The sequence below is a fragment of the Vollenhovia emeryi genome, unplaced genomic scaffold, assembly GCF_000949405.1.
Source record: "Vollenhovia emeryi isolate VEMERY1.0 unplaced genomic scaffold, V.emery_V1.0 DF939126.1, whole genome shotgun sequence".
In the NCBI taxonomy this organism is placed as follows: Eukaryota; Metazoa; Arthropoda; class Insecta; order Hymenoptera; family Formicidae; genus Vollenhovia; species Vollenhovia emeryi.
This window is the reverse complement of record NW_011967240.1, coordinates 4,343,315-4,356,732: the sequence shown is the minus strand read 5'-3', so window position 1 is coordinate 4,356,732 and position 13,418 is coordinate 4,343,315. Positions and strand designations below refer to the sequence as shown.

Here is a 13,418-nt window from a genome sequence, read left to right as displayed (position 1 = left end):
CTCAAAGAAATCTCTCTCTCTCTCTCTCTCTCTCTCTCTCTCTCTCTCTCTGTACTATACACTTTTTTTCTCAATTTTCTTTCGATCGCATTTCTACCGTTCTTTCTCTTTCTCGCGCTTCAGGGGTTTTTTTTACCTTGCCAAAATAAGCGGGATGACGAGAGGAAGGTCGATGAAAAGGGAGGAAGTCAGTGTGGGGAGATCCTGTGGCAACCCGATACACTCGACGGAGTAAGAGAGAGAAAGGGGTGGGGGGTGACGAGAGAGGAGCAGCGAAAGGAGGGAGGCGAGAGAGCGTACGACGCGAATGCGGACCCCCGATGGCCTGCGAACCCACGAGGGCTCCCCTCGTGCGATACTTCGGTATAAAAGCAAAGCAACCTCTTTTAGATGTAACACACGAGTCAGCATCGGCGCATCCTGGCGTGCTTGATTCGAGCAACGCGCCTGCACGTTGGGGCACGGAAGAGAAACGAATTGCACGGTGACGCACGCGACTTGAGGACATATCCTCGGCGTCGTTTCTACGAGACGCGGTGAAGTCGCACTTTGGTGATCATGGCCAAGCATCTCGTGACGTTATTGTGGCTGTCGGCGGCGTTGGCCGCGACCCTGGCATTGCCGACCAGCGACAAGGCCAGCGGAAGTGACAACGACCTGATGGCGAGCATATACACCGATTGCCTCAAGAAAGAGTCCATCAGCTGCATCAAGTACAAAGTATTCACGTTTGTTGACAAGATGCTGGCCGACAAAGAGGACATCACGCTGTCCGAGGGCATCACCGTCGTTAAAACGTCCAACGCCGAGGGTGAGGGTGCGCCAAGGTTGGTTGTCGATCGTTCTCTGCGAACCCCGAGATCGCACTTATGCGAATATAACGGTCCAACATTTAACTTGAGAGAATTCTTGTCAATTTATTTACATTTCTTGGCAGATCTATCGAATCCAGCGATTTGGATACGCTGCTGTTCGATCGTCTTGGAAGATTCCTGAGGACGCACTCGGTCAAAGTTGACCTAAAGGGCAGCGATATTTTGGGAGCGATTGAGTCTGCCGGACGCAGTTTCGAGGACTTTAGCGACAATGCCGTGGAGAGCCGTGGAAAAAAGAGTGAGTATACCATGTGATGAATACATCTTACATCTTAATCTTTATGCAAAGAGTTTAAATGCGCTCGAACGTAATACAGAACCGGTTACGATAGCATCTAATTATGTTTTATTGAGTCTCTTATTCGCGAAGAAATTTCGTTACAGTGATTGCTTACACTTGCTAAATAGAAGATCGCTTTAAAAGCGAAACCAGCGTAGCTTCTGTGAGCTATACGAAGTGTTATTCTCGATACATTTGCATTTATAAATGTCACAGTTTTTAATCATTACAGTCTTTATTAAGTAATCTACGCAATACGCGAAAAAAATTCATTAGTTTTCACTAACCTTTTAAGGGATGCTTCTTCACAGCCAAAAGTGTTTATTTAAATAAATTAAATTACATTAATTTTTCGTAGAAAAGAAGTTATTTATGCTAATTACGATACATCTGATAATCTCGGAAGTTCAGAGTTTTTCTCTCATATTTCTGCCTGTAACCTAAAGATTTTTACTAATAGATATATTTGTATAATACATAATATAGATAATGATATTTTTGTTTGTGATTCTTTGTCATCGATTCACATTCTTCTGCTCTAAACGGAAGTATTTTTAAGTCATATAGAAGTGTGATCGAAAAGTAAAAGAAAAAAAAAAGATTTTTGCATAACAAAGAGGTAATCGTAGTTCATCGGGACAACGTCAGCTGCGGTATGGGAGTCCTCTGCGTTCATTGCCGCCGTGTGAACAGCGACGATGACGACGAGGAAGCCCATACCGGTCGCAGACGTTGACCCACTGAGAAACTGGTTCCGCTTCCCCTTGAACCTCTCAACGGAGGAGGAGAGCACCGGTGATACTGAAAGGTTGGAAGAGAGATAGAGAGCGAGAGAGATCCTGCCGCGCAAGATTTTTGACATACTTTCCTGGGGTACTTCGCCTTGACCTTCGACTATTCCACTTTAAAAAACATCTTCGTGATCGCCGTGACGTGATTTACACAGGACTATTATTACCGGGACAGACGATGCGCGAACAATTGACTTGCGTGCACATTCGCATCCCGACATCCGTTTATCTGTTTATGAATTGCCATTACGAATGTTAACGATCAGTTTTTCCATACAAATTAATTCGAGATTATATCACATTATCCGCAAATTTGCATGGGATTATCTTGCAATCGTTCATATTATGACATTTCTGTTTTTGCAAAGTTTGTACACGTATTGTATATTTTTTTGTCCTATTAACTCTATATTTCACTCGATTCGGAGTTTCTAAATTTGTGGTTGATAACTGGGCAATTCTCATATCGCTAAATGCAGAAGCGAAGAGATTGCGGATTCCTCACACATTATTCGTTATTTTCTATTCGTTCCGTGAAAACAGATGTGCACACCTTTTGATAGCAGCTCGCATAATAGGATAATTGGCATCATAGAGCGAAAATCGTACGCTCTCAATATACCTACTATACTACACCTGACGATGTACTCAGATTCCTGTTCTCCACAGAAGTGTGAAAAGAGAGTAATGATGGTATTAAACTTCGCGGTTCGTACGCTTACATTCCGGTTAGCGATGTACACCAATCTTCATTTTACACAAATCAGGTGTCTCGGCAGATTCCTTTCAACTGATTAATATTATAATAAAAAATTCTACGGACATATAAAAAGGACGATTTTTGACAAATCGGAAATATATTTTTAAGCGTTCATTAAGGCACAGGGTAAATAACTAAGACAAATATTTCAAATCACATTTGTACGCACAACAAAAATCAGGTTAAGAAGCAATGTAAAAGTAATATTGATAAAAGCGCGAGAGTGACGATTTATCGTTTGTTTTGACATAAAATCAACGCGCGAACGTTTGGTGCATTGCAGAGAAAGCGCAGAAGATCTTAGGGCCGCTGATGATGGCCATGGCCCTGAAAGCGGCCGCTCTATTGCCGCTAGCGCTCGGCGCGATCGCCATGATTGCCGGCAAGGCTCTGCTCGTGGGCAAGATCGCCCTCGTCATCTCGGCCATCATTGGACTGAAGAAGCTCCTCGGTTCTCACCAGAAACACGTGACCTACGAGGTAGTCTCGCATCCGCATCACAGCAGTAGCCATATTAGTCACGAAGACCACGGTGGTTACGGCGGCGGCGGCGGCGGCGGCGGCGGCGGCGGTGACTTCGGCGGCGGTTACGGCAGCAGCGGACATGGCTGGGCCAGAAGTTTGCCGCAAGACGCCCATGACATTGCCTATCGTGCCCACCAACCCCAACCACAAGCTTAATCGTACCATAGAAAGTTTCCCTCCTGCCTTTCGCTTCTCCTCTGTTTTCTTCTGACGATTCTCTTCCCTTTCGTTGCACTCACGCCTACTTCACTCGCCGCGTTTCCTCGTTATTTCCTTCCTTTTTCCTTTCTTACCCGAGCCGCTGCTATGTATAATACCTAGTCTATCTCCTGCTCCAGGAAAATGTGAGCCGCTACCTACAGCTACATCTTCAGTTAAAAATCTCTTCGAGCCTGCCTATCTCTTCTATATGCTTGCCTGATCTCTCGTATTCTCTCTGATTCTTTCTTTCCTTATACTTCCTCTTTCTTTCTTTTTTTTAACTTATCCTATATAACGGTCGATTTATCCCACGGCCAGTCACCAGTACCTCTGGGAGATGCTCATTGTTTTATATACGTAGACTTACGTGAGTTCGTTATTTATTCGTTGTATCTTATATTATTAATATTTATTTGATGTTTGACTGCGTGCTTCCATTATGACACCTCCTGTTTTTGTAATAAAAAAAACGACAAATGACACGCCTCCATCTTGTCCCGAAGAAGAAAGCTTCGTTGTTAAGTTCACCTGCGCGGCGCGTCGCGTCCTGCGGCTCTCGTAAGAGTGATCGTGGTTCATGACCGAGTGCTTCTATTTATACGTAACACTGCACTTGCACTCGGAGCCGTAAAGCGTAACGTAAGGCCGTGAAATACGGTCTATTGAACCCGTAGCACGATCGTATACCGGATACGCCGCTGTACCACATTTTCCACGCGTAAATAGATACAACAAAAATAGGATAAAGTTCACGAGCGCGGGCGAAAGTAGTCGAAGAATGCGCATAGACGCTCTATCGCACCGGCATGCAAACGGTATAATTCTTTTTCAGGCTCGCGAGCGATTTATTTAAAGGTGTAGATTCAAGATATATACAGAAATATTTTACAATTTTGCTGCTCCCCCACCCCCATTCTCTCTTTCTTCATTCCGTAGCCTTTGATTTTTTTATTACAATTACTAGCAAACATATCTGAAGAAATTTGAAGCAGTCACCTGGGTCGAAAAAATTTGAAGAAATTAATATACCTTCAAAGTATATTATTTTATATAAAAAATAGAAAGAATATAGGCTCTGTAGGAAAACACGTTAAATTGATCGACACAAAACGGGCGATGAGAGCCGTCACAGTTGTTAGGTGATCATACACCGATAATAAGTCAGTGACTTACTATCCATTTATTATTTTGTTTATCTGCAAATTAAATTTACGTACTGTGTGATCACCTAACAACTGCGTCGGCTGTTATTGCCCGTTTCGTATCGATCAATATTATTTCATATTTTTACACACACATCGATTGATTTCTACAAGGAGAGTTTCCTCAAACCGAATATTGAGGGTCAGTTTTTACCAACCTCTTGGTAAGATAACTAATAGTTCAATTACATGTCTTTGCCTAATTCGAGGGAAAGACAAAGACCTATATATGATTTAACCATTAGTTAAATAACCAAAAGGTTCGGACAGCCGGCCCTTAGAGAATTAATCTTTACCTAGAATGCAACTTATTTCTGCAAGAAAACTACATCAATATCCGTATAAAATAAAGCTCGTGAACTGCTTTGACGTCAGAAGTGTTCGTTCTACCGTGATATAAATGCCGCCAATTCAACCTCTCATTAGTTTCACAAGGATTAGCCGCACGATAATTGAAGAGTCTGCAAATATCTTGGTTGAGATTTCCCTGGACTTTCCACCGGCGCATAGCTACCGCGGGACAATGTGTCATAATTACAGTAAACATCCACGATACTTAACTTAACCCAGTAATTGCCCTCCAAAACCGGACGCACGCGCAGCCAGGTACAACTGGTAACCTGCATACCGCGGGTAATGCTGCTCTTTCATATTGCTATACCAGAGTGGCCTTAAGGCAGAAAAAGGATGTACAATAACGACAGTTTCATCGGCCGAGCAGCCACGCGTATCGGGCCGCTCGAGAAAATCACCGTACGACGAAACGGTTTGTACAAAATGGAATTCAGAACCGCGCGGCCCGACGTGGTTCTCGGCTCCGCGAGCCGGAAACGGCGGAGGCCCGGGCGCGCGATTTATTATCTCGCCTCTCATCATGGCGTCCTACAAGATCCGTCGCTTTCGCCACGCCGTCGGGGGATCATTTTCACGGCACGTACGCGTATGAGAAATCGGTAACGCGACATTATGCAGGTAAGTTCCGGCAGCATCGTCGCAGTTGCGTGGACTCGGCGTGGACTCGACGACGATGACGACGGCGGCGACGACGACGACGAGGCGGCGCGGCGGGGAGAGAACGAGAAGAAGAAACGTCTCTTTCCTCTGCATCCGTTACCTGGTCGCGGAGCTTTCTTCAATAGCGTGCGATTCAATGAAAACGTCACGCACTGGCAGTTCCAGCGCCGTGTTAACGAAGGCGAAGGGGATGGGACGACGATACGCCAAGCGCGCTATATACATTCCATAATGATAATTCCACGCCAGACGCTACAAGTTATTTCGCTTTTTTTCTTTCTTTCTTCACGTGACGGTGGTCTCCGTTTCGTTTCTTTCCCCGTGGAAACGCTCGTGGCCTAAGTGTATCTACGTGCAAAGCGTTTTCACTTGGTATGACCCAGTTAAAGCCGTGTCCACTGGCGTATATCGAATTGGACAGGATGAAAAGTCAAGGATACGGGGGACCAAGTGGAAGGATGGAGCATCGTGCAAATTAGATGATTAATCGGATGAAGAAATTGTGCCTAACGCGCGTAACGGTATACGTTAATTCGCCGATTCATCGTTTCTCTTTTTCGATGACACGATTATATTGGCGCGCAAAGGGAAACGTTTGTTCGATCCTTCCATTGAAAAGTGGAACATATTGTCACCTTGATTTAATAGCTCAGCCAAAGAGTCACCATGCTGGCAGTATAACTGTGCGTCCAATGCTTGAGAAGTAACGAGAACTGCAGTTATATCCCGTCGTACACATGTGACGATATAGTATAGTTTTGTATCGATAGCGTGGTAAAACTTGAAGCTTGTCTCGAGCGGCACTGAAAACAGTTTTTCGCCGGACGTCTTCGTGTTCCCGGGAGCACGCCTGAAATTTAGTAATCCGACACTGTCTAATGAAGTTTCACCGTAAATAATTAAGACAGCCTAGAAAGAAACGGTCGGTGCAACGGATTCCTAAAAGTTACCATCGCCGCCTCGGTTTAACGAACGATTTTATAGTATCGTAAACGGGAGAGAATAATCTATGGGCATGCAGCGCCCCGTGCCAATAACACACTTAATATTTTATTGCGCTTCCTGCTTATCAAACATATCAATGACCGTGAACGTCGCTCGAGATGCTTTCTGTCGTACGTCTGCGGTGCGCTATCTCGTCGCCCCAGCAGCTGACGTATCTCGCGTTTTCGAGCGGCGGGTCATTCCGCGGTGCACCTTTCATTTTCAACCTTATGCTCTTATGCCACCGCGAGGTGAACTCGAGTGTCGGCGAGAATTTAGAGCCGAGGTACAACAGCGGGTGCGTCGAACCGCGTCGACTGGCAGCCGATGCGTGGGTATAGCGGCGCCGCCCACGCACAAGAGGGACAACGGAATAATGATACGGACGAAATGCGGTTAGACCGGTCGAATTAAACCGGCGCGGTACCAACGCGCGCGCGCGAGCGGTGCGGAGGGCAACGGGGAAGAAAAAGAAGAGAAGGCCCGTGCACGGGAGCACGGCGGCAAAGCTCTGCTCTCGGGCAAAACTGTGGTGGTGTACCGCACTTCCAGTTGGATGCGTCCAGCGGGCCGCTGGTGGGAGGCAAATCCGGAGGGAGAGCTTGAGAGATCATGACGCGCGTACCGGTAGAATTCTGCTCTCTACTCTCGTCTCCCGGGTGGTTGGTCTAATCGCAAAAGCAACCGCTCTCAAATCAATGCCCGAGCATGAAAATAGTCGCGCAATGGTGGTGTACACCGACGCTAACCGGGTGGGGAGAATATCGCTCGGTACGGAGGTATACCTGGCCAGATATATAGAGCTAGGGCAGGGCTTCCGTTACGTACAGTCTACTTAGAGTGCTCTCAGGTATACACGCATCTCGTGGTGGCACGCATCGCGTTAAATTAACCAGAAGTCCGTAGCCGCGTGGACGTAACCGGTTAGCCGAGGGATAAACCTGAAGGACAAGGCGTTTGGTTTTCGTATCGAGCCGTGTGAAAGGTACAGTGCTTGATTGGAACGCGCGCGGCTTTATTCGAGCCTTCGATCGCGTTAAGTGTTGGAGTCTCATAGACCTGTGGCATATATACGGGAAGCGTAAACGAAGCGCTTCTCTTTTTTAATGTATCCTAGCCGAGTCAGATAGATAACGCGAAAGAGTGATTGGATTGTTCCAAGAATATCACGCTTCTTTGGATAGAAATCATGTTTTAAGATATATTATGTGACACAAGCTTTAAGTTTAAGGAAATAATATTTCTCTACGTTCGCTACACCTCATCCATTTCAATCGGCTTCAATTTAACATCACAGTCAATATGTAGTATAAATAACAATTCTCTTACGGGCTAGAATTCAAAATGGTTAAAAAGCTACTTGGGCTTACGCGCATGCGTACACAGAATTAAGTAATTGCTTCATTTTTTTTCACGCTGTCGGTGTTAGAGTCGCCTCGATTCCATATTATTGAATTATCCGTCAGATTATTGGTGTACCAATCATTTGTTATTAAAGTAAATGTGGAATTGATTTGTCTTCACAGAGTTCTCTTCACTTTAAAAGATGAAACGGTTCGCGCACCATTACGTATGCCTGGCTGTGTTATTGACAGCGGTCTCCGCTAGATCGGCCGAAACTAATCCCACGTCTAACTCAATCAACGAGCCACAGACCGCAAGATCAAGTAGCAATGGCATATTTGGCGACCTGCGCTCCGTCTACCAAGTATACAAAGAATGTACCGGCACGGAAGTGAGTCCTTGTCTGAAGCTGAAGCTCTTATCGGCCATAGACAGGGTTTCTCGGAGCGTCCAGTTGAATCTGGCTGATGGTGTCACTCTGGTTCAAGATGAATCGGCCGCTAACGAATCCGAACCGGAGAAATCTCTGCAGGAAATCGAAGCTAGTTTACCCCGCGCATTGGACGATAAAGAGGACGCTCTTAATGGCATGATTTTCGATAAGGTCGCAAAATTTTTTCAAAGCCACACTCTGAAGCTGAAGCTGCCAAACGTAGAGGAGCTTCAACGTAGTCTCACGGAAGAAGGTAGGAAAACACCGTTAATGAAATTGTTCCGACGAACGTGATTTATTAATAGTAAAATACGAAAAGTTTAATTAATTTGATGTTAATTAGATATCCTTGTGCACAATTTACGACAGATATCCGTTGAATATAATTGCAATTTAAATCTTTATTACGATGAAATTTTAATTTGAGTTTAAATTTAATTTAATTATCTATTAAAATTCCATAATTTTATCGTTCGTTAAACATACGTAGAGTCCACCACCGTCAGATTGTAATCGCATTCTCTTCTCTAGGCCGTAAGAAGAAGAATAAATTGAGTGGTCTCCTCGCTATTCCTCTGTTAATTGGTGGTACTTTAGTACCCCTGGCGCTCGGCGCTCTCGCGCTATTGGCTGGCAAGGCGCTGATAGTGAGCAAACTTGCGCTCGTACTCGCTTCGATCATTGGATTAAAGAAACTTGTGTCCGGCGGTCACGATCACGGACACGAGGTCGTTCAAGTTGGAGGAGGCGGACATGGATCGGGCGGATGGGCGAGGTCGGGACACGAAATCGCCTACTCTGCATACAAACCATCGTCAACCTAGGAAAAAAAATTTATAAACCTAATCATAGCATCTCTTGAATCGAATGTTTTCTCTCTCGCGAAATTCCCCTCCCCCCTTGTTTTCGCGCAATTTTAATTTATTTCCATCCTACGAATAATTCTCTACGCAATTCCGTTGGCGAAACTGTCACATCTGTCTGATCTCTCTTTTCACTGTTTCCTATCCAGTTGTGTTCACTCTAGGTCATCGCATGTACGAGGCCACTCATGCACGAATCATCCTCGGTATTTATTGCTTTACGCGTAACTGCGATACGCTCGCTGTCATATAATATGTATATTTATAAATACGCAAAATAAATTAAGACTACAATAATCGAATACAACTGTATACCCCGTTTAATATACCCGTTTTGTTGCCTCATTTCACTTCCTATCAATGAATTCTTGCATTCCTTGAATGAAATTTGCACATGCGTGACTGGTTGTCTCGAAATCTTACCGCGTGTTAGGTGCGTTTAATCGTATGTTTCTGCGCCGCTCGTCGGAATTCCGGCATCGTCTATTCGCCGATTGCGAGATGCTTAAGATTCGGGTGAAACGGATGTTGACGAGATACGCCAAAATCGTAGAGCGGCGAAGAGAGAGCAACGCGCGGGAGAGAGAGCGAAAATGCGCTGGAAGGAACACGAGCGAGATGGATGCGAGAAAACGATGGGGATGAAGCGTGCGAAAGAACTGGAGCCTGACCGACTGGTGGCCCGTTGATTCGGGACTCGATCGAAAGTAAGAGATCTCAATGCGCGGAGACGCGGTGGATGGCGGGGGAGTGGGCGAGCGTCGGAGGTGGAAAGCGCCGCGAGACAAGCACGCGAGATAGAGAAAGGTTTTTATGGACATAGACCGAGCGCTCGATGAGTTGCCTATGCGAATGACGGTTTTAGCATCTCGATGTAAGCAACTGACGTCTCCGGGTCTCCGGTGGTTTCTTCGAGAAAAACGAAGAAAGACCGCCGGGATAGCGAGCAGCAGAATAGGACGTAGGTACGTAGAGGGACCGAGAGAAGGAGCGGCATCACCTACATACGAGAATCGCACGAATAAAACCTGACGTGTCCACGCGAACGCGTATCCATCCTTACGCACTTGTTCGAGGCTCTCGTCCCGTCCACGGGCGGCCGTCGTGTGCGTATTCGAGTGTGTAAACGTACGTGTGCACGCTCACGCGAGAGCCCTGCGTGTACGTAAGATGTACACGCGGGGACCAGTCGGTGGACACACACTTGGGAAGTAAACCAGGCCGAGCCGATCGGGCCAGTCAGCATCCGCGCTGAGTCTTTTCAAGGTGCGCCTAACACTCTCTACCATACCGGAGAAAAAGTCCGAGATCCGATCCCCCGCTTCTCCCCGGTACTCCGCGAGTCCGCGTTCTCTCTCTCTCTCTCTCTGTATTCTTGTCAATCGACCTCTCTGTCTCTCGCAGGTTTCGTCGATTTTCAAGAACGCACCTCTGGCCAGATGGTCCCGTTCCTGATACGTGTGTCGGCAGGGTTCTTCCGTATTCGAATTCCAAAAGACTCGATGGGACTGGGATTCCGAGACCTTCGTTTCTTTTTCTTTATTTCCCACCCCTCCCCCCCCCCGGTTACGACATGCGTCGCTAGATATTTTAATACTGCGTTTGCGTGTATTCGAGGTAAGAATGTCAATTTGTCGCGGTACTCGTCGCGGTATTCCTAGTGAATCGCGTATACGTAAGTTACGGAGCTGCGACGTAAAAATAGATTGAGAACTAGACGAGCGTTCTATGTAGGCCACACGCGGGAATTAGCGCTAACTGAGTTTACATTGAGCGCCAAATTATTCTCGTGAAAGTACTTATATCGCTACTTTCTTCGGCGAGTAAACAAATTAGAGCTGTGCGCGGAGAATACACCCGTATTTACGGTATCGCCGTTATTACAGCGGTAGTTATTAACCATTCACCCGGCCGCCTACCGTATTGTTTGCATCACGGGTGTATCATTTCAACGAGCGACTCCTGTTCATTCATCTCCGCGGCTTCGTTCCTCTTTTTAATAGTTCACCTCGTTTACTCTAAACGGACCATAGAGAGAGGAGCTAATCACCAGGGGGCAAAAAAGCGACGGGATCGCGCGCGAGTGCAAACGAGAAAGAAGAGGCGGGAAAGAAAGGTGAGAACTTTCGTTTCGTTCATTCACGCGTGCCTTCCAGCGCGTGTAAGGTGCGAATCTTATTTTTTTTCCTCTCTTTCCCTCCCATATCCCACTTCGCGCTTCCAACGGTACGGAGGAAAGCAAGACGGATCGACACTATGGTTTTACTAACCCGCATAGCGACATATGTACAACACACATAATAACTGCACCAAATTACGTGCTTTCATGCGCGTTTCACTTATCTTTCGCATCGTGTCTAGAAAAAAAAGAGGGAACAAGATGCGCGCTCTAATGAATCCAAGAATCGACGGGTATAAATGATGAAACGAGTTTCATCATAAGTAGCAGAAAAAAACGTATTCTTTTCCTTTACCACGGTTCGTTTCGATGGTTCTGAATGCTTCGTAAGTAGCGAAGAATCAGCGCATGAACGAACAGACGGGACAGGCAACGGTAGTAGGACGAGGCATGGGAAGAAGCAGAATCAACAGGAGAGCAAGAACTCTCAGGTACGAAGGCTTCACTTCGTGGGGGCCTTGACCTGACCTCGATCCTCGGACGAGTTCACTCTCGCCGGCGTCGACGAGAGGAAAGTGTTCCACCACCAAGAGTGCGCATGGCTGCCACCCGGCTCGATGTACCGTCCAGATTAGCGATTTAGTTCGCGGTGCTATATATAAGTTGCCGTAATAAAGATGTATAATTCAAAGGATGGTGGAACTTTCAGATTTGTCTGCTGATCGTAAACGGGGTGGGGGGGGGGACATTTGACTGCGATAGAGCAGCGAGACCCAACGCGCAAGGAGAATAAGCGTTTCCCGTGCGAGACGCGGAGAAAAAAAGTCGCGAGAACAAAGTGAAAGTTCCATGAGACTGATTGTATATTATGTACCTCGTCGCGAGGAGGTCGCGAATAATGCTAACTGAGAGAGAGAGAGAGAGAGAGAAGAAAGTAATATTTTTTAGAATAAAGTATATAGAAATAACTCAAGTGTTTTCGTTTCTTTTATTACATTGCAACACAGCTTATGCCAAATGTATATCTCCATAAATTGGATGTTCAAATTTTTAAGTTTTTATATGTTATTTTTATATACTTTTGGTACAACGTTTGTATTTATGTCTTTTAAAAAATTTATGCCGTTAATTGAAATTCAAGATATGGCATCTGAGAAAATTTCCAATATTTCAGATACAATTCAGATGACAGAGAGAAAATGTGAAGAATGGCTTGAAAAGTTTTGAATGTGACGACCGCAGACTCGATTTTTAAACGTTATTTTTCGAAAACGATTTAATATTATTCATTTAAGTGAAATGCATAGCGCGTCGTGTTAAAATACCGTTTTGCGTAAGTGTAAATTTTTCGACGAGCCGAGCTTCATAACTTGGCGAGAATGTGAGCTGGACCGGCCGATGCAGAGATTCGTTTGACCATCTTCGAGCTTGAAGCGCGGAGAAAGTCAGCCGCACACATCCGAGTTCTTTCCCTCGCGCACGGATACATCGGCAGCGATGAAATACTTTTGGGTATGTCTCCTCCCTTTTTCCATCTTTTTTTCTAGACAAGAAGCCTTCGGGTCACGATGACGCGAGACGTGGCGAGGCGAGGCGCGGTGAGACGAGACGAGGCGAGGCAAGGCGAGGCGAGGCGCGGCTTGTCCTCCTGGAGGAGACCTCTGGCTTGGGCCCAACTCACACATATGATCGAACCACAGTGATGCGTGCACGCACATTCCATTTGAAAAACCGTTAAATGTTCCGTGCGACAGAGCCACTGGAATACATTAATTTCAAAGATTATTAACTAGTTATCTTATTGGTACCGTCCGAAAGAAGACGACCTTAAACCATGTGTTTAAGAGGATGCTAAAGTCATCTGTTTTACCGACACATTCGAATATAGTTTTTGCGCTGCTGAATCTTTTTATTAGTTTTTACGCCTAAAATAATACCAGGATAAGTTGCGGACCACATAGCAGAACGTTTTTATACTTGAAACACTCGGGTCAGAAGTCTAATGAGAAAGATATTGGTATTTGAAA

The 13,418-nt window shown here is 45.7% G+C and overlaps 2 protein-coding genes across 2 annotated transcripts; both read left to right on the top strand.

Moving 5' to 3' along the window:
- Window positions 1-558: 558 nt before the first annotated feature.
- LOC105569122 lies at window positions 559-3,461 on the top strand. The gene is made up of 3 exons (XM_012025313.1): window positions 559-827; window positions 938-1,113; window positions 2,990-3,461. Exons 1-3 carry the CDS (start codon window positions 559-561, stop codon window positions 3,385-3,387), a joined length of 843 nt encoding a protein of 280 aa, XP_011880703.1. The 3' UTR covers window positions 3,388-3,461.
- A 3,817-nt stretch (window positions 3,462-7,278) lies between these two features.
- Window positions 7,279-9,561, top strand: LOC105569120. Its single transcript, XM_012025311.1, has 3 exons — window positions 7,279-7,617; window positions 8,159-8,662; window positions 8,941-9,561. Exons 2-3 carry the CDS (start codon window positions 8,179-8,181, stop codon window positions 9,231-9,233), a joined length of 777 nt encoding a protein of 258 aa, XP_011880701.1. The 5' UTR covers window positions 7,279-7,617; window positions 8,159-8,178; the 3' UTR covers window positions 9,234-9,561.
- The last annotated feature ends 3,857 nt before the right edge of the window (window positions 9,562-13,418 follow it).